Source organism: Jaculus jaculus, chromosome 2, assembly GCF_020740685.1.
Source record: "Jaculus jaculus isolate mJacJac1 chromosome 2, mJacJac1.mat.Y.cur, whole genome shotgun sequence".
Lineage (NCBI taxonomy): Eukaryota > Metazoa > Chordata > Mammalia > Rodentia > Dipodidae > Jaculus > Jaculus jaculus.
This window is the reverse complement of record NC_059103.1, coordinates 53,085,821-53,109,337: the sequence shown is the minus strand read 5'-3', so window position 1 is coordinate 53,109,337 and position 23,517 is coordinate 53,085,821. Positions and strand designations below refer to the sequence as shown.

Below are 23,517 nucleotides of genomic sequence, written 5' to 3'. Positions count from 1 at the left end.
GGAGATATACAGTTACCAAAATAATGCTGATGGAGCTGGGGATATAGATATAGCTCAGGTGGCAGAGTGGTTGCCTAGTACGTGTGAGGTGCTGAGTTCAATCTCCAGGACCAAAAAAGCAACTAAATAATGTTCATGGGGGTAGGAAAGATGGTTTTGCAGTTAAGGCGCTTGCCTGCAAAGCCAAAGGACCTAGGTTTGCTTGCCCAGAATCCATGTAAGCCAGATGCACAAGGTGGTACATGCATCTAGAGTTCATTTGCAGTGGCCAGAGGCCCAGATATGCCCATTCTCTCTCTGCCTTCCTTTCTCTCTCAAATAAATTAAAATATTAAAAAAATAATAATAATGCTCATGGAAGAATGTAGGACTGCAGGCCATATTTCTTTTAGCTATTTCATATCATGGTTTTATGCGTGTGTGTGTGTGTGTATGTATGTATATGTATGTGTGTGTATGTATATGTATGTGTGTGTGTGTATATATATTTTTTTGAATATTTTTATCTTTTATTTATTGAGAGAGACAGAAAGAAAGAGGGACTATAGTTACACCAGGGCCTTTGTGGCTACAAACTCCAGCATGTGCCTTTTGGGGTATCTGGGTTTACATGGGTACTAGGGAATCAAACCCAGACTGGCAGGCTTTGTAGGTGTCTCTAACCATGGATCCATCTCCCCAGCCCAGTTATTATTTTTGGTAGGAAAATAACTATTAAAAACTCCAAGAATGATTATGTGATTTCAACTTTAAATTAAAATAAACTTTTATTCAAAGCATCTTTTTAAATGACAGTAAGTTCACTTTATGCTGCTGACTCTGCCAAACCAGCTCACTGCATGAAGCATAAAACACTTCAAAACTCTCAATGTAAACCACATTTTTAAAACAAAAAGCAGTCTTAACACACCTCAAATTTTAGATGCCAATGTACTTTGTCCAAGTATATAGCTTATATCAAAAAAGAACCCTTAAAAAATGAGCTTTATAGTAAGCAGTTGTAATAATTTCTTAAACTGTTCCAATTACACAAATAGAAAATATTTGTAAATATAACTATTTGGTTGACAAAAGCCAACTGGAGAAACAAACAAACACACAAACAAAAACCTTACTCTTTAAAGGCCTTAAATTTTACATTTGTGAACTGGCAAATATTTGTATTTTCAAAATTTGTACCACCCTCCTTTAAGTAACGTTATCTGATTTTAAGTTTCCCAAGACTGGTGAGTGCTGCTCTTCAGTTCATATACGCCTACTTATCTGAGAGGAAAACTCTAGAGAAAATGCTGAACCCAAACCAAGAACATTCAGATGCTGTGGTCTTTCTTACCATACTTACAAGTGCTCCAAGTTTAATTTCTACATACCAGATTACAAACAAAATCTTAAGACCATTACAAATATAAATTCTCTTATTACAAAAAATCCCTAAAGATTTGTAATTTACTGTACAGAGGAATTACAATTTAACGTATGTCCTCATCATACACATTATTTTTAACTATCATATCTTCAGTTTCACGCTTTTGCTTCTCGTCAAGACGTTCACACAATCCCCCTTCCCCTCGGCCACATTTTTAACCATCTGTGTATTGTAACACATTGGGATTCTGATAACCAAGTCTACACTCTAGATTATGTATAAACTACATTTGTAGGGTACTACCTCAACTCGGAAAAAAAGGTATCCAAGTCCATCTTTCCCCATTACCTGAAGTCTACTCCAATTAAGCAATCTGTAACTCTCCATGCTATGTGATATTATCATTTAGTTCAACTTATAACAAGAGCTAAAGTGATAGAGGAGATCTTTGCCTACATACAGGAGGTGGACTGCTTGCTCAGCTCTTAATTTTTCTGATCATGCCTCACTACATAAAGTGGTGTTTAATAACTTCATCTATTTGGAAAAACATGGTTTAGAACCACTATACAATACACTTGCAGTTAAAAGTCTTCCAGAAGCCTACATATTTGAGTAGCTAACATTTACTGAAGTGTTTAACTGATAGCTAAATTTAATGAACACAAAATAGCTTGGCATGTTATTCGGAAGAAAAGCAGGAAGGTGGCATTATCCACTGAAAAGTATAAATATGAAGGCTTCAATTTGCTAATAACTCTAAACAAGCAGTACAATTAAAATTTAGTGTTTACTAACAAAGACTTAGAACATTTCACTACAAAACAACCCTGCAGGTGTCCCTTTATTAATACAAACACAAGTGCCAAATTTCATTACAGGGCCCATAATATATAATTGGCATATATACACATATACACCAATTACCATGTTACCTAGACTTTGCAAGATTAGTCACTCAGTTTCAGCAAATGAGCAATGTGAAGTGTGCAAAAGATCCCAAGTCAGCATGCCAAGGAGGACAAGTGCTTTTTCAAACCTAAACATTGCAGTGAGTTATAAAGCCCCAGAAAGATAGAATAAGACTGATTTTATTCCAATTTTGAAAATTCTGAACTATTGTCTATCTTACCAAGATCTTTTCTTCCAAGTCCATAACTTACTGCACCTTTCCAAATAGTCAGCCTTACCTGGAAAGCTATTTTGCAATTTAAAAGTATGTATCTTATGCATATATCCTTTTCTTTCATGCTTCAGTTTACAGTATTGTTATACTAAAATACATCGTTAAAAATGATCTTATAAATATTCTCTTTCAACCTTCTTTGGCTGTTTGTACCATTCTGTTTTTTCACATAAGTGTCTTATTCACAAAGTGCTTCCTGTGAGAACTGCTTCCAATGAATGCATTAAACTTGCAAAATCTAGCTTCCCACAATATGTAGTTTTCTACCCTGTACTATGCAGTCCATATTTACAAAATATTTTAAACTTTACATCAAATCCATTTCCATATAAAAAAGTGCAATTCTCTCTCACCCCATTTTTCTGAGGCAATGACATTCTTCATGAATTTCTACAGAATAGCAGCCTATGATAAGCAGATAAGGTGCTTAGCTTATGCCCAAGGATCTACTTTGTAAGGACGCTGGGCAGAACTTTTGTACAGTGGAGAGTCAGTGTGTGGGCTACTGGCGGAGTGGAGCCCCAGTCAGGTTGGCCAGCTCAATGAGTGCCAGGGCCCCATGCAGCCGCTCTCGCTGCTCCTGCAGCCGGCGCTGGGCACCGCTCTTTTCATCCTCCTCCTCGTCAGACTGAAGGTACTCCAGAGGGTCTTGCTGCTCCTGATCGGCCTTCTGAACTAGCTTGCTTCTTAGGGTGGGGGTTCGCTGCTCTCTCATTTCCCAGTACCTATGCAAAAGGCAGGCACATTATTATATGGTAGACATCAGACTGACATTAATTTTCTTAAAAGCAAAACAAAACAGTTCTTCCTTCTCAAAGAAGAAATACAAGTGGCCACTAAGGATATGAAACAATGCTCAACATCCTTAGTCATCTGGGAAATTTAAATAATACTACATCGAGATTCCATCTTGTGCCATCACTGCTGGGAGAAATGCAAGTAAATCTAGCCACTATGGAAACTGGTGTGAAGGTTTCTCAAAAAACTAAGAGTAGAACTACCATATAACTGACCTCCTGCGTACATACCTGAAGGAGTCTAAGTCAACATGCTACATCTATGTTCATTCATTCACTATACACAAAAGCCAAGTTATAGTTAGCCTCATTGTCTGTGAACAGATGAACAGATAAAAGTATATAGGCACATGGAGTTTTATCCAGCAGGGGCAGGTAAAGTAGGGCTTAGAATGCTGTCACAAAGGGTTAGGCTGCATTCTGAGGGCAGTCCTGGCCTTTTAGACAGGTCCTTCTTGGGCTGAAGAGATGGCTTAGCAGTTAAGGCACTTGCCTGCAAAACCTAAGGACCCATGTTCAACTCTCCAGGTCCCATGTAAGCCAAATGCACAAGGTGACACAATCGCACGAGGCGGTGCACGCATTTGGAGTTATGACTACAGGGGCTGGAGGCTCTAGCATGCCAATTCTCTCTCATTTAAAAAAAAAAAAAAAAAACCTCTACAGCAGTAGAGGACAGCTAGAGATGGTTCAAGAGGCCACATTTAAGTTAGAAGGAGGGCAGAAGCCATAACTTGATCCCTGAACAGATATAAGAAAGAGAAGATAAACCATGAAGCCAGGCATGGAGGTACACACCCGTAATCCAGCTCCTGGAGTGGGAGAGGGAGAGTGAGGTGGGAGGCCTGCAAGCTGGAGATCAGCATGGGCAACTAGGCAAGATACTGTCTCAAAATTTTAAAGACTGAAAAATACTTGTGTAGTATGCATGAAGCCCTGGGTTCAATCCCTAGCAACACACATACACACACACGCACACACACACACACACACACACACACACACACAAAGGATGACAAGTAAGTTTCTGGTTTGGACAAAATTCAAGGTTATGGAGCAATGGGTATCAAGCAGGAGAGGAAGACTACATGGTTTGGTGTTGGTTAGAGTGTGTATTCCAAGATTCACATGCTGGAAGCTTGGTCCTTGCAGTGGGGATGAGACATGGTAGAACCTTTGGGGTTGGAATGTCCAGTCTTTAGGTCATGGATTCACTGTTCTCAGAAGCGATTAGTGCAACTCTCAGAGGACCCCAATTATTTCCCTTGACAGTGTGTTATTCAACCTGATTTGAGGTATTTTTTTACACCTACAGAAAATGGACTAATAAAGGGAAGGAGAAGGTAATGGAGAAATTTAGTTTAAGGTCCCCCACAGGATATCCCAGTCAAACAGAAAATGTCGATGGAAGTACTAACAAATTTCCCTGCACTTGAATAATCAAATTCTATTTTCAGATTCCATGTTTGGTTCTTAGGTTTTATCTTCACAAAAAAAAAAAAAAATGGAATTTTTGAGGTTCTAACTGTTCACCAGTTAACAAAACAAATATTCTTGTTCCTGTAGTGCTTCTAGTACAGCAAATATGATGGCTGTTTCATTACAGAACAGCTATTAGGTGGGTCCAAATTAGTTAATTCTGGAGGTTGGCAACTCAAGGTAGCTTTCCTGATGTGGTGTGTGACCCAAGAGAGAAATGAAGGTGTGTAGAGAGTGGCTGAAGGAAGGGGAGTGAGCTCTCAAGGCAGAAAGACCTTGATACAACAGTGGCACCGGTGGTAGGAACACCAGCCAGCCGCTGTGGCCTTGCCCGAGGGAGGTGGAGCTATTGAGGCACAGGCAGGGACCCCATAACACTGCGGAGAAACATGGTCAGCTGCTGCTGGCTGGCTCCAGTGGCTAAGTCCTTAGATCAAATATTGTTAAGGAAGTTTTCTTGTTTTATATGACATGCATATTCATGCAGTGTTCCATATATATTTCAACAACAACAACAAAAAAAAAAAATATGAAAGTTGTGCTTGTGCTCAGCAAACCAACTGTCATAGTGTGGTTTTCTGTCACACAAAGCTCCTGATCACTCAATAACTCCCTAGAGAATAAAGGGTCATTCTGAATTATTTTGTAATCTATAAAAGCAAGTTATTTAAATGAGAGACTTCTCAGACTTTAACACAGCCCAAGCCACACAGGAATTACCCAAGAGACTGTACACACAGCATGCTTACTTAGCCAGCCACTCGGCAGCAGCCTTGTTGTCTGCAGCCTGATGCTTGCTGAGGGTGTCCGTGGGCTCCTCTCTCTTCAGCCTGGCATAAGGGTGCTTTGGACAGTGACGGTTTGCATGGGTGAATCTGCTCAGGCAGCCTTTAAAACAGAGAGAAATACTTTTTAGAATCTGATCACCCAACAGACAGTGCAAATGTCCAGCCTCTGTGGAACACAACAAAATAAATTTAGGGGCAGGGTGTAGTGGCACACGCCTTTAATCCCAGCACTCAGGAGGCAGAGGTAGGAGGATCACCATGAGTTCATGGCCACCCTGAGTCTACATAGTGAATTCCAGATCAGCCTGGGCTAGAGTGAGACCCTACCTTGAAAAACCAAATAAATAAAGAATAAATTCAGGCTAACAGATTCAGCATTCTATAACCAAGCAGGTCTCCATAGTCTAGTCAATGCTAAGAAAAGGTCAGGAAGATGGGTCATCACCATGCAATGTGTCTGACCCACCAGAAAAATGGGTCACTAACATGCTCAGAACCCTGACCCAGAGACTCCATTCTTATAAACTAGTATAACATCCCAAAAGATAAGCAAAACTTTAAGCATAGAAATATCTCTGGTCATAAGCAAGTTTTAAAAACCAGTCACGGGCTGGAGAGATGGCTTAGCAGTTAAGGCACGTGCCTGTGAAGCCTAAGGACTCAGGTTTGATTCTACCAGTCCCAAGTAAGCCAGATGCACAACGTGGCATATGTATATGGAGTTTGTTTGCAGTGGCTAGAGGCCCCAGCACATCCATTCTCTCTGTGTGTCTCAAATAAAATAACTAAAAAGTTAAAATAAAATTAAAAAACAAGTCACATATCCACTGCCTAACACTGAGACAATCATATATTCACTGTCTAACATTGAGGCAATCACTGTATGTGTGCTTGATTCACAAGCTCACGGTGAAGATGCCTGCAGAGCAGCAACAAAGGCAGCAGAGAGAGAAAAGCCTACAGAGAAGGGAAGAAAAAAACTTCCCCAGCTACTTATCTGACAGAGCTCAGAACTATACTAAGGACTACAAGGAGCTCAAAAAACTGAACATCAAAAAAAGTTATTGAATCAAAAATGGGAAAATGATTCAGATAATAGTGGTACAAATCAATAAATTCTTGAAAAAAAAAACATTATGCAGAAAATTCAATGTCCAACTACTATAATATCTAGTTTATACCATCCCCAGGTATTGATTCAAAGGCAATAAAGCCAGCATAGAAGGAGGACACCTGCATACCCATGCTTATTATGGCACTAGTCACAAACAGCCATGACATGGAATTAGCTTGCAATGCCTGACAAAAGATGAAGAGGGGCCGCAGAGATAGATGGCTTAGCAGTTAAGGCGCTTGCCTGCAAAGCCTAAGGACCCAGGTTTGACTCTCCAGGTACCACATAAGCCAGATGCACATGGTGGCACATGTGTCTGGAGTTCATTTGCACTGGCTAGAGGCCCTGGCTTGCTCATTCTCTTTCTCTCTCTGTAATAAATAATTAAATAAAAATAAAATCTTCAGAGTGAATTCCAGGTCAGCCTGGGCTAGTGTGAGACCCTACCTTGAGAAACCAAAAAAAAAAAAAAAAAGAAAGAATGAAATCATATCATCTGGAAGAAAATTGGACAGAACTGCAACACACGTTAAACAAAGTAAGTCAGGCACAGAAAAACAAGTATTAGGGTAGAGAGATGGCTTGGCAGTTAAGGTGCTTGTCTGCAAAGCCAAAGGACCCAGGTTCCATACCCCAGAACCCACATGAGCCAGATGCACAAGGTGGCACAAGCACCTGGAATTCATTTGCAGTGGACGAATGTGCCCATTTTCTCTCTCTGCTTCTTTCTCTCTCCCTCTCTCCCTCTCTCAAATAAATAAAAAATAAATAAGATTTTAAAAAGGAAAAACAAATACTAAGTTTCAGCTAACATGGGAATTAAATCTAAATAGAAGCATGTAGACATCTGTAAAATCTACAGCAGTAATGAAGAACACCACTGAGCAACAAAAGAGAACTATACTGAATCTCACAGACAACTGTACAAGTGTGCACAACAAAAACACTTCTGGAGCTGGGGGGATGGCTCAATGGGTAAAGGCACTTGCTAGCAAAGCCTGGGATCGATTCCCCAATAACCACATAAAGCCATATGTACGAAGTGGTGCATGTATCCAGAGTTCATTTCCAATGGCAAGAGGTCCCCAACCCTGCAGAGATTGATGTGGCCTCTTGATCCCCACTCAGTGGAATGGAATTCATATCTGGTACTAAGAACCAAGTCAGACGCCTATGGCTTAGAAAGTCATAGACCCTAGAGTTTCTCTTATTCTAGAGCTTCTATTCAAAAGGTTAGGACCATCAGAAAGTCCAACCCAGGGTATCTTCCAGTGAATTGTTGGCCAGGGAGGTCCCTGACACCCCCAAAACATCATAGGCCATTGCCGAGTCCTTGGTTTCCCACCAGGAACAGATGGCAAGACCCTATTTCTAAAGACTCCACATACTTGGGCTTCAAAGCCACTGAGAAATCCTGCTGGAACTGAGCTGAAAACCTCCTCCATGTAGATCAGCTGACAGAAAGCTGAAAGAAGCCATTCTGCATGCAGTTCAATGAGAGAGAGAGAAATCACCAGTGAAGATACTCAACAGTACACACTGCAAGCGGTATATTTGGCCAGCCAGGCCAAATGAGCCAATGGGTGTAATAGTGGCATGTCTGTCATGGTGGAAACCAACTGCCCTCTAATTGGACTGGAGGCTTGCTCCATGGGAGGGAATACATCCCTGATACTGAAAACCTAAAACAGGTAGTCATGAGTCCTAGGGGTGTAACATCTGCTACTGTCTGGCTAAATGTATATACTATGCTTATCAAACTACCCAGTGAGCATTTCTCTTAATGTTCATACCCTTATATTAATGCTACTCTCACTTTTGGTAGAGAACCTTCTCTTTTCAGATGGCAGTGACCTTGGCATGACTCAGAAGGCATCATGGTGCTAGAAAGAAGTGATAAGAGTGCTCAGTACTGCAATATCTCTATCACACCTTCCAAGGCTCAGGGTCTATTGCAGAAGAGGTGGCAGAAAGAATGTAAGAGCCAAAGGAAGGGTAGGACTCCTTACAACATGCTCCCCCCAGACACAATATGGCCTGGATATCCATGACCTCACAGTGCCTGACACTACCTACACAAAACCATCATAATAGGAGGAAAAGATCATGACATCAAAATAAAAGAGACTGATTGAGAAAGGCAGGGGATATGATGGAGAATGGAATTTCAAAGGGGAAAGTGGGGAGGGGGGGTAGGGCATTACCATGGGATATTTTTTATAATCATGGAAGTGTTAATAAAAACATTTTTTTAATTGCATCCCAGCACTCAGAAGGCAAAGGTAGTAGGATCACCATGAGTTCAAGGCCAACTCAAGACTACATAGTGAATTCCAAGGTTAGCCTGAGCTACAGCAAGACTCTACCTTGAAAGCCAAAAAATAAATAAATAAGTAAGTCTTCCCAAAAGGTGTGCCTATACTTTGAATTGTGTGGCTCACTCTTAGCTAGAGAATCTGCTTTTTTACAGAGAGCAACAAGTAACAGAAAGACCCAAGACCCATCAAAATGACAAGCAGAGAGGGCTGGAGAGATGGCCGCAGAGTGAGAAGGCGTACTTTAAGACGTTATCCTCCCAACATGGTGATTGCTGACAACCTCACTGAGGAGAGCCCCCAGTGGAATGGAGGTGGGGAGAGGGGACAAGAAGATAACCTGATGGGAATATGACCAATTTCAATATGGTCATACATTAAAGTTCCCAATAAAAATTATTATTAATTAAAAAAAAAAAAAACAAAGCTGAGTAAAACATTGAAACTAGTAAGTCACTACTAGCAATTCCCGAACTGTAACTTATAGTGCCATACCATTTTCTGAACAAACAAAAGGCTTCTCTCCGGTATGAAGTCGCTGGTGTGTTTTCAGCTGTCCGCTCTGGACAAAGGCTTTCCCACAGTCTGGGTAGTCACACAGATAGGGTCTCTCACCTGAGAAGACAGACATCACATTATACCTGAGATAGGAGGGCAGAAGAGGGAAGGTAGGGAGAAAAATCATCTTTAAATAGGTCACGACTCCACATCACAGCACACACAGATCTACAAGTGGAAAGGCTATGGCAGTACTTGGGAGGCACCAGGCAGCTCTCCTTTGGGGAGCACAGTATCTTCTTTAGGACTCAAGCCTAAAGGTTCAAGTCCTTACTGTTATCATTATTAGCTTATCCAATACACTTTATCTCCAGCAGTCCAACCATGAACCTCCTCCCTGATGTGGTGAAGTCTGTATCAACTTGATCTATTTAGGAATCCTCATTCCTAATACATTCCTAATAAGTGGGTCAATGAGGTTGCTTCCAGGAATGATTAACTAAAGGAGGAATCTTTCCCCCATTGTGAGCCCTTCCTCCAGAATGAGAGGCCCCTCTCACAGGGAAGTCTTTATCAAAAGAAGCTGTGGGGGCTGGAGAGATGGCTTAGCGGTTAAGGGCTTGCCTGTGAAGCCTAAGGAACCCAGTTCAGGGCTCGATTCCCCAGGACCCACATTAGCCAGATGAACAAGGGGACGCATGTGTCTGGAGTTCATTTGCAGTGGCTGGAGGCCCTGTTGTGCCTATTCTCCCTCTCTCTCTCTCTCTCTCTCCCTATTTCTCTGTCTGTCATTCTCAAATAAATAAATACAATATAAACAAAAAAAAAAGCAGCTCTGGAAAGAAAATTATCCTCCTCCCCTCCCATCTGGCTTCCAGTGCTGCTTGCTGCTTTCCAGTGTGGACCGAAGACCAGTGTGACCTGAAGAGCAGTGTCTCTCCAGGACACCTCCAGGCCTTCAGTGCTGGACTGGGACTTCTGAGGCATCCAGCCTCTTAGATTGAGCAACTACCAGGTTCCTTAACTCTCAGGCCTATAATCTGCTATTGGTGGACTGTCATAAAGTAATCCAATAAATTCCCTTTTAATACAATTCATTCTATCAGTTCTATTCCTCTAGAGAACCCTGATGCTGTACCATGTCTCAGTTCCTGCTTTCTGTGGCTATTTCCTCTGTTCACACCCACTGGAGAGAATACTCTGACAGCTGGCCTCCAGCCTCCTCCATGCCCTGTACTTTCTGCTCTTGTTATACTATTAACCTCCCAAACTACCCTCAGACTAACTGTACTCCTTAATGCTAAGTCATCTGCTAATTTGTCAGGGGCCTCTAATACCACTCTGTGCATAACCTCACCAACCCCACTGGCCACTACTGGGAGGAGAGGTTCTCTACTTTCCTATGAGACAGTGTCCCAAACTTGAGGCAATGCCCCCGCTTCATGTTCTTATCCATGAAAATACTGCCATTCCTGTCCATTCCATGTCCCCATCTGCAGGCTCTCCAGGAAAGTCTGCTCCCCAGTTCTTCAGCTTTGTGCCCTCTGTGAACTCAGTGTCCTATGTTGTTTACGTAGCACAGAAGTCTTTTTCTGAAAGTTATACCAGCCTTGTTCATTTAAATTGCTGAAGCAACAGTACTTGGCTTAGACAAGGTGCTCAAAAATGGTGTTAAGTTATAACACATGTGCAAGGAACTGCTGCGCTGGGCAGCAAAGGCATGACTGTAAGCCAGAGGCAGTGGGCTCTCACCTTATTCATCCACAAACTAGTAGATGAAATGTCACGTACTCTCCTGAGACCAACTTTATGGAAAGAACATAGGCCTTCACCAAATGATTGTTAACTTTCAATATACTACTTAAAATGTGATAATGATTTTTATACACAAATGAAAATGTGTAAGTTTGGGATAGCTTTTGCTCACCTTACTATTGACAGTGAGGTCAAACACTGAGCACACTAATGAGACTGTTTTAGTATTTGGCCTACACATAAGTGTGTGTGTGTGCTGTGTATGAATGTATGTACATATGCACGTGTGTATGTGATGTGTGTGTGCACACACACGTACAAGCAGGAGGATAAACTCAGGTGTTATCCTCAGGAACACTTTCCACTGCTTTTTAAGACAAAGTCTCTCACTGGTCTAGAGCTCACCAATTGGACTAGACTGTCTGGCCACTGAGCCCAAGGATCCTCCTATGTCTGTCTTCTGAGCACTGGGATTACAGTTGTGTGCCACCATGCCAGCATTTTACATGGTTCAGATCCTAGTGCTTATAAGACGAGCACTTTACCCACTAACCTATCTCCTTAGTCCCCTGCACCTGAGTTGTAACAATCATAGTGTAAGCTTAAGAGCAAACCAAGAATTTATGTACAGCCAGGTGTGGTGGCACACGTACTTGGGAGGCAGAGGTAGAAGGATCACTGTGAGTTTGAGGCCAGCCTGAGACTACATAGTGAATTCCAGGATAGCCTGGGCTAGCATGAGACCCTTCCTCAAGAAACAAAAAAGAATTTATGTAGGTAGAAAGTAAAACTAACTTAATAATATGACTGTGACATCTAGATTAGTTTCCCTAAGAAGAGTCGTGGGCTGGGGAGATGGCTCAGCAGTTAAAGGCACTTACTTGCAAGGCCTGCTGGCCCGGATTTAATTCCAGTCACCAATGTGAAGCCAAATGGGTGCACAAAGTGCTGCACGCATCTGGAGTTCATTTGTAGTGGCAAGAGGTCCTGCCCATACTCACTCTAGTCTTTCCCTCTCTTAAGTAAATAAAACTATTTTTAAAGAAGAAAAAACTTTTGAGTCACATGAAACCAGTATTCCTAGTCACCACCCCCACCCAAAAGCAACTGGCTGCACTCTGCTTATTTTTTTAAAAATTCAGAAATAGTAGTACTAATATAAGAAAATATGAAGCAACTAAAAAATTAACGAGGTCGCCAGGCGTGGTGGTGCACGCCTTTAATCCCAGCACCTGGAAGGCAGAAGTAGGAGGATTGCCTTGAGTTCGAGGCCACCTTGAGACTATTGCAATTACTAACATTTTCGTACCTACCTGTATGAGTCCTTTTGTGAGCCTGGAGTGATTTCTCTCTGGGAAATACCCTATTGCATATGTTACAGCGGATCCTGCTGGACGAATGTTCTCCTTCATTTATTAAATCCCGGACCGTGTCTGCTCTGGGTCTTCCACGTCGGATTCCATCCTGTTAACAATATTCACAAACCTCAATAAAATTTCTTGAACTCTCCTCATAAAGGTAGCATATTAAGAAAAATCTTTAGTGGCATCAGTAAAAATGGTAGCATGGGAGGCTCCAAAACCATCTCTCCACAGACTGAAAATATCAAGGAACCCCCCCCCCCAAGTCAAATGAACACTGTCACAAACTCAGCAAATACTGAATTGAGGGAAAAAAAAAAAAAAAACCTTTGCAGTATTTTATTTGCTTGGTATTTTTCCCTTCCCCAGCAGCAATTCTCAAGACAGCAGCCTGCATCGTTGGGGTGGAAACCTGGTCCCCTCTTCAAGAGGGAGAAAACTGGCCTGCTTTGTCCTACAAGAGTGCCCTGATGGACTGACAAACACTGTCCCTATAACCTGGAACTTATTCAGGACATAAAACTGGCTATTCACAGGGCACTGTTCACAAGCTTTGGAAGACAAGTAACAACCTGCTGCCATCTGGGCAAAGACTGGCTTAAGTTGAAGCCAACACAGGGAACCCCTGGAAGGGAAACTACAAGAATGTTTCCTTGCAAAGGAGAACATTGAAAAGTGCTCAAGGATTAGGAATTTGAAAAGTCATACACATGCCCAGAGCAGGTAGCATGCTCAAGAAAAACCTAAAAAGTATTAAAAGTTTCACCTCTGATGGACTGATCACCAGGCTCCGCACAAGCAGGAAATGAAGAGTAAGGCAGAGCTAAACACAGTAAGACAAACATTCACAATGTGCCTCTCCACTGAGGGTCTAAGACTGGTTTAATGATAGAGCACTTGGCTAACAAGTTTGAGGCCTTGAGCTCAGACCCCTGGAGAGAAGGGGAAAAGAGAGGAGGAGAGAGAGTGTGCCCTTTCTGCAAATATTAGGAAAATTCCCACCCACACCCCCTTCTTTTTCAGTAGGGGTAAAGCTGAAGGAAGGGAGCTCCGGGCATTCAAAGAAATCTCCCTTGAGACACATGCTGAAGAAACCGAGACTTAAAGAGTACTTTGCCTGGCAAGTGTGATGCCTTGGGTTTGATCCTCAACAATACCAAATATCAAACATACCAAAGTTTACAGGATAAATACAAGAGAGTACAGAGCTTAGTTTTGAAGTCACTAAACAAGTAAGCCCATGGGCTGGACAGATGGTGCAGTGGTTAAAGGTGCTTGTATGCAAAGTCTGCCAGCCTGGGTTCAATTCCCTAGTACCCAGCTAAAGCCAGATGCACACAGTGGCACATGCATCTGGAGCTCATTTGAGGCTGCAAAGTGCCTTGGTACACCCTTTTACCCTTTCTCTCAAATAAACAAAATATTTTTTGAAAGAAGAGTAAAAGTCTTCCTTTTTAAAAAGTATTGGCAACATATTAAAGAGGAATACCTAACAGTCATCAGTAATTGGGGAAGTATGCTTTATGTTGATAGTATAAATTCCCACTAGCTCTATAGTCAACTTTATTAATCAGGCTACATATCCAAAAACATTGAAAACAGAATCCCCAAGATATCTGCACACTTATGTTCACTGCGCCACTGACAATAGCCAAGAGGGTATGTCAACTCTAATGTTCACTGAAATGAATATACACTGTATATCTAATAGTCTATCATTCAGCCTGACATACCCCACCACATACATGAACCTCAAAGACAGTATGCTAGATTGCATATTTGCTCTTACATGAAGTATTTGAAGTAATCAAATCTAACTTTTGTTTTCTTTTCTTTTAAAATGTTATTTATTTATTTACTTATGTGGGTCCTCTTGCTTTGCAGGCAAATGCCTTAACAGCTAAAGCAACACTCCAGCCCAAAATCAAACTCTTAAAAACAAAACCAGAATGGTGTTTGACAAGAGTTGGGGAGGAGGAAAAGAAAAGTTCAGTGAGACTGGAGCTTCAATTGTGTAAGAGTAAGTTCTGGAGATCAAGGCATATAGCTAACTGTTGTGTACACTTAAAAATGGTCAGGTGGGGCTGAGGAGATGGCTCAGTGGTTAAAGGTGCTTGCTTACAATACCTGATGACCCGAGTTCCATCCTCCCCAGCAAAGTAGCTCCTGTGATCCCAACACACCCACCACAACAGGAAGTGGAGGCAGGAGAACCCAAAGCTCATGGGCTAGCTAGACTGGGTGTTTGCAGTGGCAAAAGACCTTGCCTCAAAGGTGAAAGAAGAGCACTAATCCCTCAAGACTATCTTCTGACCTCCCTATGCATGGTATGGACACACATGAATAGCAAAAAATATGCTCAAGGTGGTAAACGCTAGTTTTAAAACACCATTTACAAAAGAAAACAATATGAGATGATACAGTGGAACACTGTGTTGTAAAAGAAAAAAAAAAAAAAGTCATTCACCTCCCTTGTTGTGGATCCAGAGAAAAATGTGACTATATGTGGTAGTTTCAATGGATGTTCACCAGTAGATTCAGAGGTTTCTTAAAGCTTGTAATTTATTAGATTTCCAGCTGCCTGGCTGGAAGAGGTGGCACTGCAGGCAGATCCTAGGGTCCAGCCCTATGGTGTTTTGGGGGGCGGATCTGAACTCCAGCCTAAGGTATAGAGTGTCTCTACCTGGGGTTCCTGGAGTGTGCAAGCTTATGGTGTGGTGGTAATTCTCCCTCTGTGGACCTATGAAAGGGAGCCAGCTTCTTCGGCCAGTATGGAACTTAACTTCCCCTGCATCTGTAAATTTCAACAAATCTCTTTCTCCCATAAACTGTGCCTGCTTTGGAAATTCATCCCAGCAATGTAAAGCTGACTATGACACCGTATGACTTGCTTTGGTCTATAAATGTAAAACTAGGGCTGGAGGAATGGCTTACCGGTTAAGACCTTTGCCTGAAAAACCAAAGGACCCAGGTTTGATTCCCCAGGACCCACTTTAGCCAGATGCACAAGGGGGCGCACACGTCTGGAGGCCCTGGCGCACCCATTCTCTTAATCTCTCTCCCTCTTTCTCTGTCCAATAAGTAAATAAAATATTCTTTTAAGAGAAAAAAATATAATGGGCTGGAGAGATGGCTTAGCGGTTAAGCACTTGCCTGTGAAGCCTAAGGACCCCGGTTCGAGGCTCAGTTCCCCAGGTCCCACGTTAGCCAGATGCACAAGGGGGCGCACGCGTCTGGAGTTCGTTTGCAGTGGCTGGAAGCCCTGGTGCACCCATTCTCTCTCTCCCTCTATCTGTCTTTCTCTCTATGTCTGTCACTCTCAAATAAATAAATAAAAAAATGAACAAAAAAAATTTTTAAAAATATATATAAAACTAACATGTGTAACTGTCTTTAAAATCAATCCATCTATTGGTCCCGACCTCTTCTTTTTTAGTTTATTTGTAAGAGAGAGAGAGAGAATGGACAGTGCTAGGGCCTTCAGCAGCTGCAACCTTCAAATACATGCACCACCTTGTGGGTCTTGGAGAATGGAACGTGTGTTCTTTGACTTTGCAGGCAAGCACCTTAAACCACTAAGCCATCTCTCCAACCCCTGCTTCCCCACCCCCCTTCCTTCTCTGCCTTCAGCTCTGCCATCCCAGAGAATGAATGGTGAGGACCACAGGCCACACTGAGGCTAGGCAGTTGCAATCCTCAGCATGCTCTCCACTACGCTAAGTGATCACAACCTCAGTGCCACCAGGACTGAAGAGCAAGGCAGCCACCGAGCTTTTCACAACCTGACACAGCTCCTCAAGGATGTTCATTTATAACGAGGCTGAGGAATTGGCAATGTCCAATTAAGTTAAAATGAGCAACTTTTGGTTACTCACCTTCTTTACTTTTTGGCTATTAACCCTTCACTAGCCACATGCAGGTCTAGTTTGACCTGCTTAAAATCAGTAACTCAGGTCAGCATAGAGAGATCTAAGCACCATTTATTGAGCCATAATGATAGGGACAGTTGCTAGTTATGTCATCTATAAGATTCTTTAAATGTTGGTTGAAAGTGCAAACTAGGGGCTGGAGAGATATGGTCCGGTGGTTAGGGCACTTGCCTGCAAAGCCTGATGGCCCCAGGTTCAGTTCTCCTGTACCCATGTAAACCCAGATGCACAGGGTGGCACATGCATCTGGAGTTCATTTGCAGTGGTTAGAGGCCCTTGCCCCCCCCCACACACACACTCTTGCAAATAAATAGATAAAATATCTTTTTTAAAGTACAAACTAGAGGCTGGAAAGATGGCTCAGCAGTTAAGGTGCTTGCCTGCAAAGCCTAAAGACCTGGGTTTTATTCCCCAGTACCCACGTAGAGCCAGATGTACAGGTAGAGCAAAACTTACTGTATACCAATCAACTGTTTGTAAAAGTACATGCAGTCTAAATGTTTGGAATATAGACGGGACACAGGACTGGTCATGAAGGGTAAATGGTATCAGAGAAGCCTGTGTAGGGGACATTAGGACACTAGCTGGGAGGCTGGAGTATCCTATAGCAGAGGCATGTTACACCTGCTCTTTCTTCCCTCCCAGAGTTCTACCACTCAGAAAGCAATGTTAGTATGTAATTATATACCAACAGTGCTAAGCAATCTTTGATGAGGAATCAAAAAAGAAAAAACAAATGGCAGGTGACAGATGTTCTCCCAGACAGGGGAGGTAATGCTGGGTAGGAACAAACAAAAGAACAAGAGAAAGCTGACACGGGGACACAAGACCCAGATGCTAACACCTCTCTCCTGGGAGCAGTGGCAACAAGCAGACAGTAAAATGGACACAAATGTTGTTCTCAGACCCACAGCTGCCAGCACAGCTGAGTGGACACTGAGAGGTGGCGGGAGCACTAACCACACGGGCACGCTCGCTCCATCTTCCCCAGAGTAAGCACAGACAGACAGCACCACCATGGTGCGTGCACAGTCCATTACCGAAAGTCTTCCCGAGAAGAAAACAAAGTCAAAGGTTTTGAACTCCTTTTTAAAACAATGTTAATAACTACTTCTTAAAATTTATTTGAGAGAAAAAATGTATGCACACACCAGGGCCTCTTCCTGCTGCAAAAGAACTCCAGATATATATGACACTGTCTGCAACTGGCGTTATAGTTGAAGCATCCAAATGAATTTTAGGGCTGTATCTAGATTAAATAAATTGAAAAGAGAGAAATTAAAATTGGTTTATAGGGCTGGAGGGATGGCTTAGCAGTTAAGGTGCTTGCCTGCAAAGCCAAAGGATCCAGGTTCGATTCCCCAGGACCCACGGAGTTGCACCTGGAGTTCGCTTGCAGCGGGAGGCCTGGTGCGCCCATTCTCTCTCTCTTCACCTGACTCTTACTCTCTTTCAAATAAGTAATTTAAAAAATAAAATTGGTTTATAAAATAAGTTCTGCTACAATACAAAAGTCTGTGAGAAGGAAAAAAGTTTAAGACAGCCTTTTCACTTCAACACGCTCTTCACTTCTGATGAATGATGGTTCGTATTGAAAGAGGTGGATAGTATGGAAATAAAATTCAAGTATGCATTGTGCATACAACTTATATATATATATGTTGCTTGTTGAGGTAAAGTCCCACTCTAGTCCAGACTGACCTGGAATTCACTATGTACTCTCAGGGTAGCCTCAAACTCACAGCGATCCTCCTACCCTCTGCCTCCTGAGTGCTGGGAATAAAGGCATGTGCCACTACGCCCAGCTCTAAATTTTGGTTTATTTATTTGAGAGAGAGAGAGAGAGAGAGAGTGAGTGAGAGTGAGAGAGAGAGAGAGAGAGAGAGAGAGAGAGAGAGAATATGAGAATGAATGAATATGGGTGCACCAGGCCACTGCAAACTCCAGATACATAAGCCACTTTGTATGTCTGGCTTTACATGGGTACTAGGGTGTGCCAGGGCCTTCCAGCCACTGCAAAGGAACTCCAGATGCATGCATTCCCTTGTGCATCTGGCTTATGTGGGTCCTGGAGAGTCGAACCGGGATCCTTTGACTTTGTAGGCAAACGCCTTAACCACTAAGCCATCTCTCCAGCCCGGTACTAGGGAGTTAAACTTGGGACCTTAGGTTTTGCAAACAAGCACCTTCACCACTGAGCCATCTTTTCAGCTCACAACTTTAAAAAAAAAAAGTATATTTACGTGCAAGGAGAGATAGAGAGAGAATAATCACGCCAGAGCCTCTTGCCACGGCCAATGAACTCCAGATACATGTGCCACTTTGTGCATCTTGCTTTAAATGGGTACTAGGGAACGAGACCCACGCTGGCAGGCTTTGCAATAACTACTAAGCTATCTCTCCAGCCCACAGTCAACTTTTATAAAAAGACTTGTGTAAAAGTAAATCTATTACAGGCCCAAAAGAACACACCTATAGATTTCATTTATGATAATAATCTAAGACTTAACTAAAGAATAAAATCATAACTATAAAATCTATAAGTACTTGTGCCTTTATAGTTTTACTATGCAACTAATATATTTTTACAAAGCCTAAAACATACAATTAGGTTAACACAAAAAATATCCAGCTGCACCACTGCAGAAGAGATGGCAGAAACAAAGAAAGGGCTAAAAGAAGGGAAAGAGTGCTTTGCAATACTGTCTTCTAGATACAAAGGAGCCATAGTATTCATGATCTTACAGTGGCTGACGCTACCTATAAGCCTGAATGGGGGGGGTGATGACAATAATGTGGGAGAGACTAGTTGGAAAGAAGAGATTCAGGTGAGAGGGGAAAAGAGAGGGTAGTAGGAGGGGATTATGATCTTAGTACATTCTCTATATGCATGGAAGTTGTCAATAAAAAGTTAAAAAATTTATCAAGCTACCCTAAAATATCTAAGATGGTATCAGGAACTACCTAAAGCCAGCAATTGTTCCCTTCACTGACAATACTGTAAACATTTCTGTTCCTTCACATTTTGTGTGTGTGTGTAGTGCACATACATGTGTGTATGTGTGTTCCTATACATATGGGCACATGTGTGTGTACATGCATGTGCACATAAAGGACAGAGTTTGACGTTGGTCCTCAACCACTCATCCTATTTTTCAAGGCAGCATCTTTCACTGAACTGAAAGTTCTCTGATTTGGCTAGACTAGCCCCAGAATCCTGTCTCCACCTCTCCAGCCTGGAATTACAGGTGTGTGCTACCAAGCCAGGCTTTGCCAAGGGTGCTGGGACTGTGAACTCAGGTCCTCGGTGCAAGCACTTTACTAACTGAAACATCTCCCCAGCCCCAATTCTTTCAAAATCACTTACTAAGGTGCTGTTTCGGTACTTGAAATGTGACACACAATCACATACTTTTTAGTTTTATAGTAACAATGCCATTAGCAACAAAGTATCATTTTCCTCAACCCAAACAATATAGTTGCAATATCATTGCTACCGCTGTGAAATGACAAAAGTTCCTTTGATTTGTAAACAGTAGTTCTTTACCTTCAAGATGGTCTACTGGTTGTGTATTTAGCAAACTGCTTATCTTATACAGCCACTTAATGAATAGAACCTGGATATTTATCTTATACTAGCACCACCTAACTCACAAATATTCATAGAGAACCTGTACGGAGCACTGTGGAGAGCATGAGAGATTAAAGCAGAATAGCGCATAGTCAGAGCTATAAGCACGAGTCTCAAACACAAGCAGCAGCACCAAAAATCACAGAACCCTGATCTACAGTGTCAGCTCTCCACCCCGCCCCCGCTCGCCCAGACGGCTCCCTCGGCAAAGTACTTGTTATGCACATGAAGACCTGAGTTTGGGTCCCCAGTACACATGACAACACTGGAGAGGCAGAGACAGGAGTCCCTGGGGCTTTCTGGCTAGGTGGTCTAACCGAATGGGTGAGCTCCAGGTTCTGTAGCAGACCATGTCTCAAAACGTTAAGGTGGAGCCAGGCACGGTGGTACACACACCTTTAATCCTAGAACTCCAGAGGCGGAAGTAAGAGGATCGCCGTGAGTTCGAGGCCACCCTGAGACTACATAGTTAACTCCAAGTCAGCCTGAGCTACAGCAAGACCCTACCTCGAAAAAACCAATAATAATAATACTTCGGAGCGGGGTTGAAGTGCCCTCTGCCTCCATACCCACGCTCACCCGCACTATGATATGGTGCTCTTAGAGAGGTCCTTTTATCCAAGCCTCTAGGCCTGATCTGTAAATTATAGATTTGAACCAAGTGGTCACATCCCTCCCAGCTCTAGGTAATCCGAGACAGAAATGTCCAATGTCCTGTGAGGCTCGGAGCACCAGGCACGTAGTATACAAGAGCTCCACTTCCACTGGGGCCCAAAGTCCTTTCTTGCTCTTCGGCTGTCTGTGCAAAGCCTCTTTAGTGGGGACAAGGCGATCCCTCCAAGATCCCCAGCCCACCCGCCAGGCTCCCGCGCACCTCACCTGCTGCCAGCCGCCGCCCGTCACGTGACCGCCCCGCCCCCCCCCTCGGCGGCCAATTTTGGCGCGCGGCAGTGACGTCAGCGCCCTGTCAGCCACCGCCCCCGTCGCGGCCCGGGCTACCTCCGCCACCTCGCGTTTTAAACTCGGCCCCGCCCTGCCCGGCGCCGTTAACGGGCCCCGGTGCCCCGCGCCGCTCACCTTTAGGTGGCCGCTGTCCGGGCTGCTCGCCTCTTCCTCGTCCTCCCCGCCCGAGGCGGCAGGCGGGGGCGCGCCCCGGCCGCGAAGCCCCGGGTGCTCGGCGGCCCCGGGCACGGTAGCCGAGGAGGGGGCGCCGCCCGCGGCCCCCGGGCTGAGCGTCACGTTGTGTGCGTTCTCGCCCCAGCGCCACGGGTACACCATGAAGTCGCTGAAACCCGGGCTGGTGGGGATGAGCGGCGGCGGCGGCTCCGGCTCCCCTCCGCCGCACGCAGGCTTCACCGGGGTCGTCCTGATGACTGACACCAACACCCGCTTCGGGGAGTCGTGGCAGAAGATGACGGGCGGCGGCGGCGGGTGGTCCACCCTCGGTGCTTCCACGCCCCGGATCATGGTTGGCCGCGATCCGCAGCCCCGGCTGCGCTCCCCGAGCCCGGGTGGGAAGGACCTCGCTCACTCGCTCGGCCGCCCTCCGCAGTTCCCCAGTCGCCGGCTCACAGCCGCCGCCGGCTCATGGCAGGCGGACACCAGAGGAGTGGACGGGCTCCAGGCGGGCCGGCTGGACCCCGGTCCCCGATCAGCTCCGCTCGTCGTAACCCTCGCGGCCGGCTGCAGCGGGCAGCCTGGTGTCTACGGTGACAGGAAAGCAAGACGTCCGGCTCGGAGTCCCAGAAAATAACAACCTGCGCCCGCGGTCCCTACTCCGGCTTTTCCCGCGTTACATTTCGCGCCTGGGCGGAACCAAGCGCCGCGAGGCCCCGCGGCTGGCCGCAGCGGCGAGTGACAGATCGTGCCAGCCAATAGCCGGTCCTGGACGGCGGTCTATACTGACGGGGCGGAGCCAAGCCTGCGCGCGGGTCCTAGCTGCCACACCATTGGCTGACGCGCTCATATTTTTTTTTTTTGTCTCGAGAACCAACTACTGCATACGAAGCTCTACGCAGGCGCGCGACATCGGCAGTCTCCGGGACACACCCACTGAGACCTCCACCTCCTCCAGAGGAAGCGGGGAGGGGGGCCGAAGTTGCTGATTGGGGAAACTGCGGGCAGGGGCGGGGCGTAGGGGGCGGTCGTTAGCCCGTCCCCCGTAGCTGTTGAGCCGGGGTTCCCGCGCGCCGCAAATTTAAAGGTCTTCGGCAGCGCGGCGGGCTCCGCCCTGCGCTCTGGCTTCTGAGTTCCGCCGACCGGTCTGTACCAGGGTCGGGTGCCCAGCGGCTCACTGTGCCCTGGCTCTCCCAGTGCTGACTTGAGAGCCGGAAGGGGTAAAGATGTGGTCCCAGGCTCCACTGTGGACGGATGCCGAAGTCCCCCGGACATCCGCCCGCGCAACGGCTCCCCAGCCCCACCTTTCCCGGCGCCCTTGGCCAGCCAGCCCGCGCTCCCCTCTGGGCTCTGGGAGCGATCAGGCGGCTCCAGCCCAGCTCGCCAACGCCCCCTGCGGACGTCTTGGAGAAAGGAGGCCTGCTGGTCCTCGCTCTGTGCAGGATCCTGGGGCTGAGCTCAGTAAAGACTTGTTGCCCTGACGAATGAATGTCTGGTGGCTGATACTCGCTACAATTGGCATCAAATCACAGCACGCCTGCGTGACAGAGAACCAAATTACCTCTCCCACACAGTTATGCCGAAATTATTTAACCACAATTTGTTTACAAACGAAAAGAGAACTCTGTTGAAATGGACAAGTTCCAAGATACTTTTTTTTTTTAAGTTTAAAAAAGGCAAAGTTGGGGGCTGGAGAGATAGATCAGGGGTTAAGGCACTTGCCTCTGAAACCTAACAACCCCGACTGGATTGCCCAATACGCACTTGAAGTCAGATGCACAAAATGGTGCATGCATCTGGAGTTCGTCTTCAGTGGTTAGAGGTCCTGGTTGCGCACATTCTTTCTGACTCTGCTTGCAAATTAAAAAAAAAATGAAGCCTAACTAGGCAATTGTAAGATTCTGTAGTAGACAGCTTCAGGTCGCTGAGATGAACTTCTAGACCAGGCTTAGTTATGGAGGATGGGATTTACTGAAGCTTACAGATCCAGGGGAAGTTCCATAATGGCAGAAGAACCTGGCCTGATTTCACAGGATCGAACACAGAGACAGAAGCCACAAGCCCAAGAGCCACATGGCACACTACAGGAACTCCAGGTGGAACTAAGCACTTTGCATATCTTTAGGTTGTAATTTCAAACCCACCACCACATCTCAAGATCAGCCCAGTGACATCTCCTCCA

At 44.7% G+C, this 23,517-nt stretch overlaps 1 protein-coding gene across 1 annotated transcript; it reads right to left on the bottom strand.

The window, feature by feature from the left end:
* Window positions 1–748: 748 nt before the first annotated feature.
* Znf367 (zinc finger protein 367) lies at window positions 749–21,697 on the bottom strand. Its single transcript, XM_004656853.2, has 5 exons — window positions 21,297–21,697; window positions 12,612–12,762; window positions 9,541–9,660; window positions 5,578–5,716; window positions 749–3,277 (listed from the first exon to the last, which is right to left on the bottom strand). Exons 1-5 carry the CDS (start codon window positions 21,684–21,686, stop codon window positions 3,055–3,057), a joined length of 1,023 nt encoding a protein of 340 aa, XP_004656910.1. The 5' UTR covers window positions 21,687–21,697; the 3' UTR covers window positions 749–3,054.
* Between the last annotated feature and the right edge of the window lie 1,820 nt (window positions 21,698–23,517).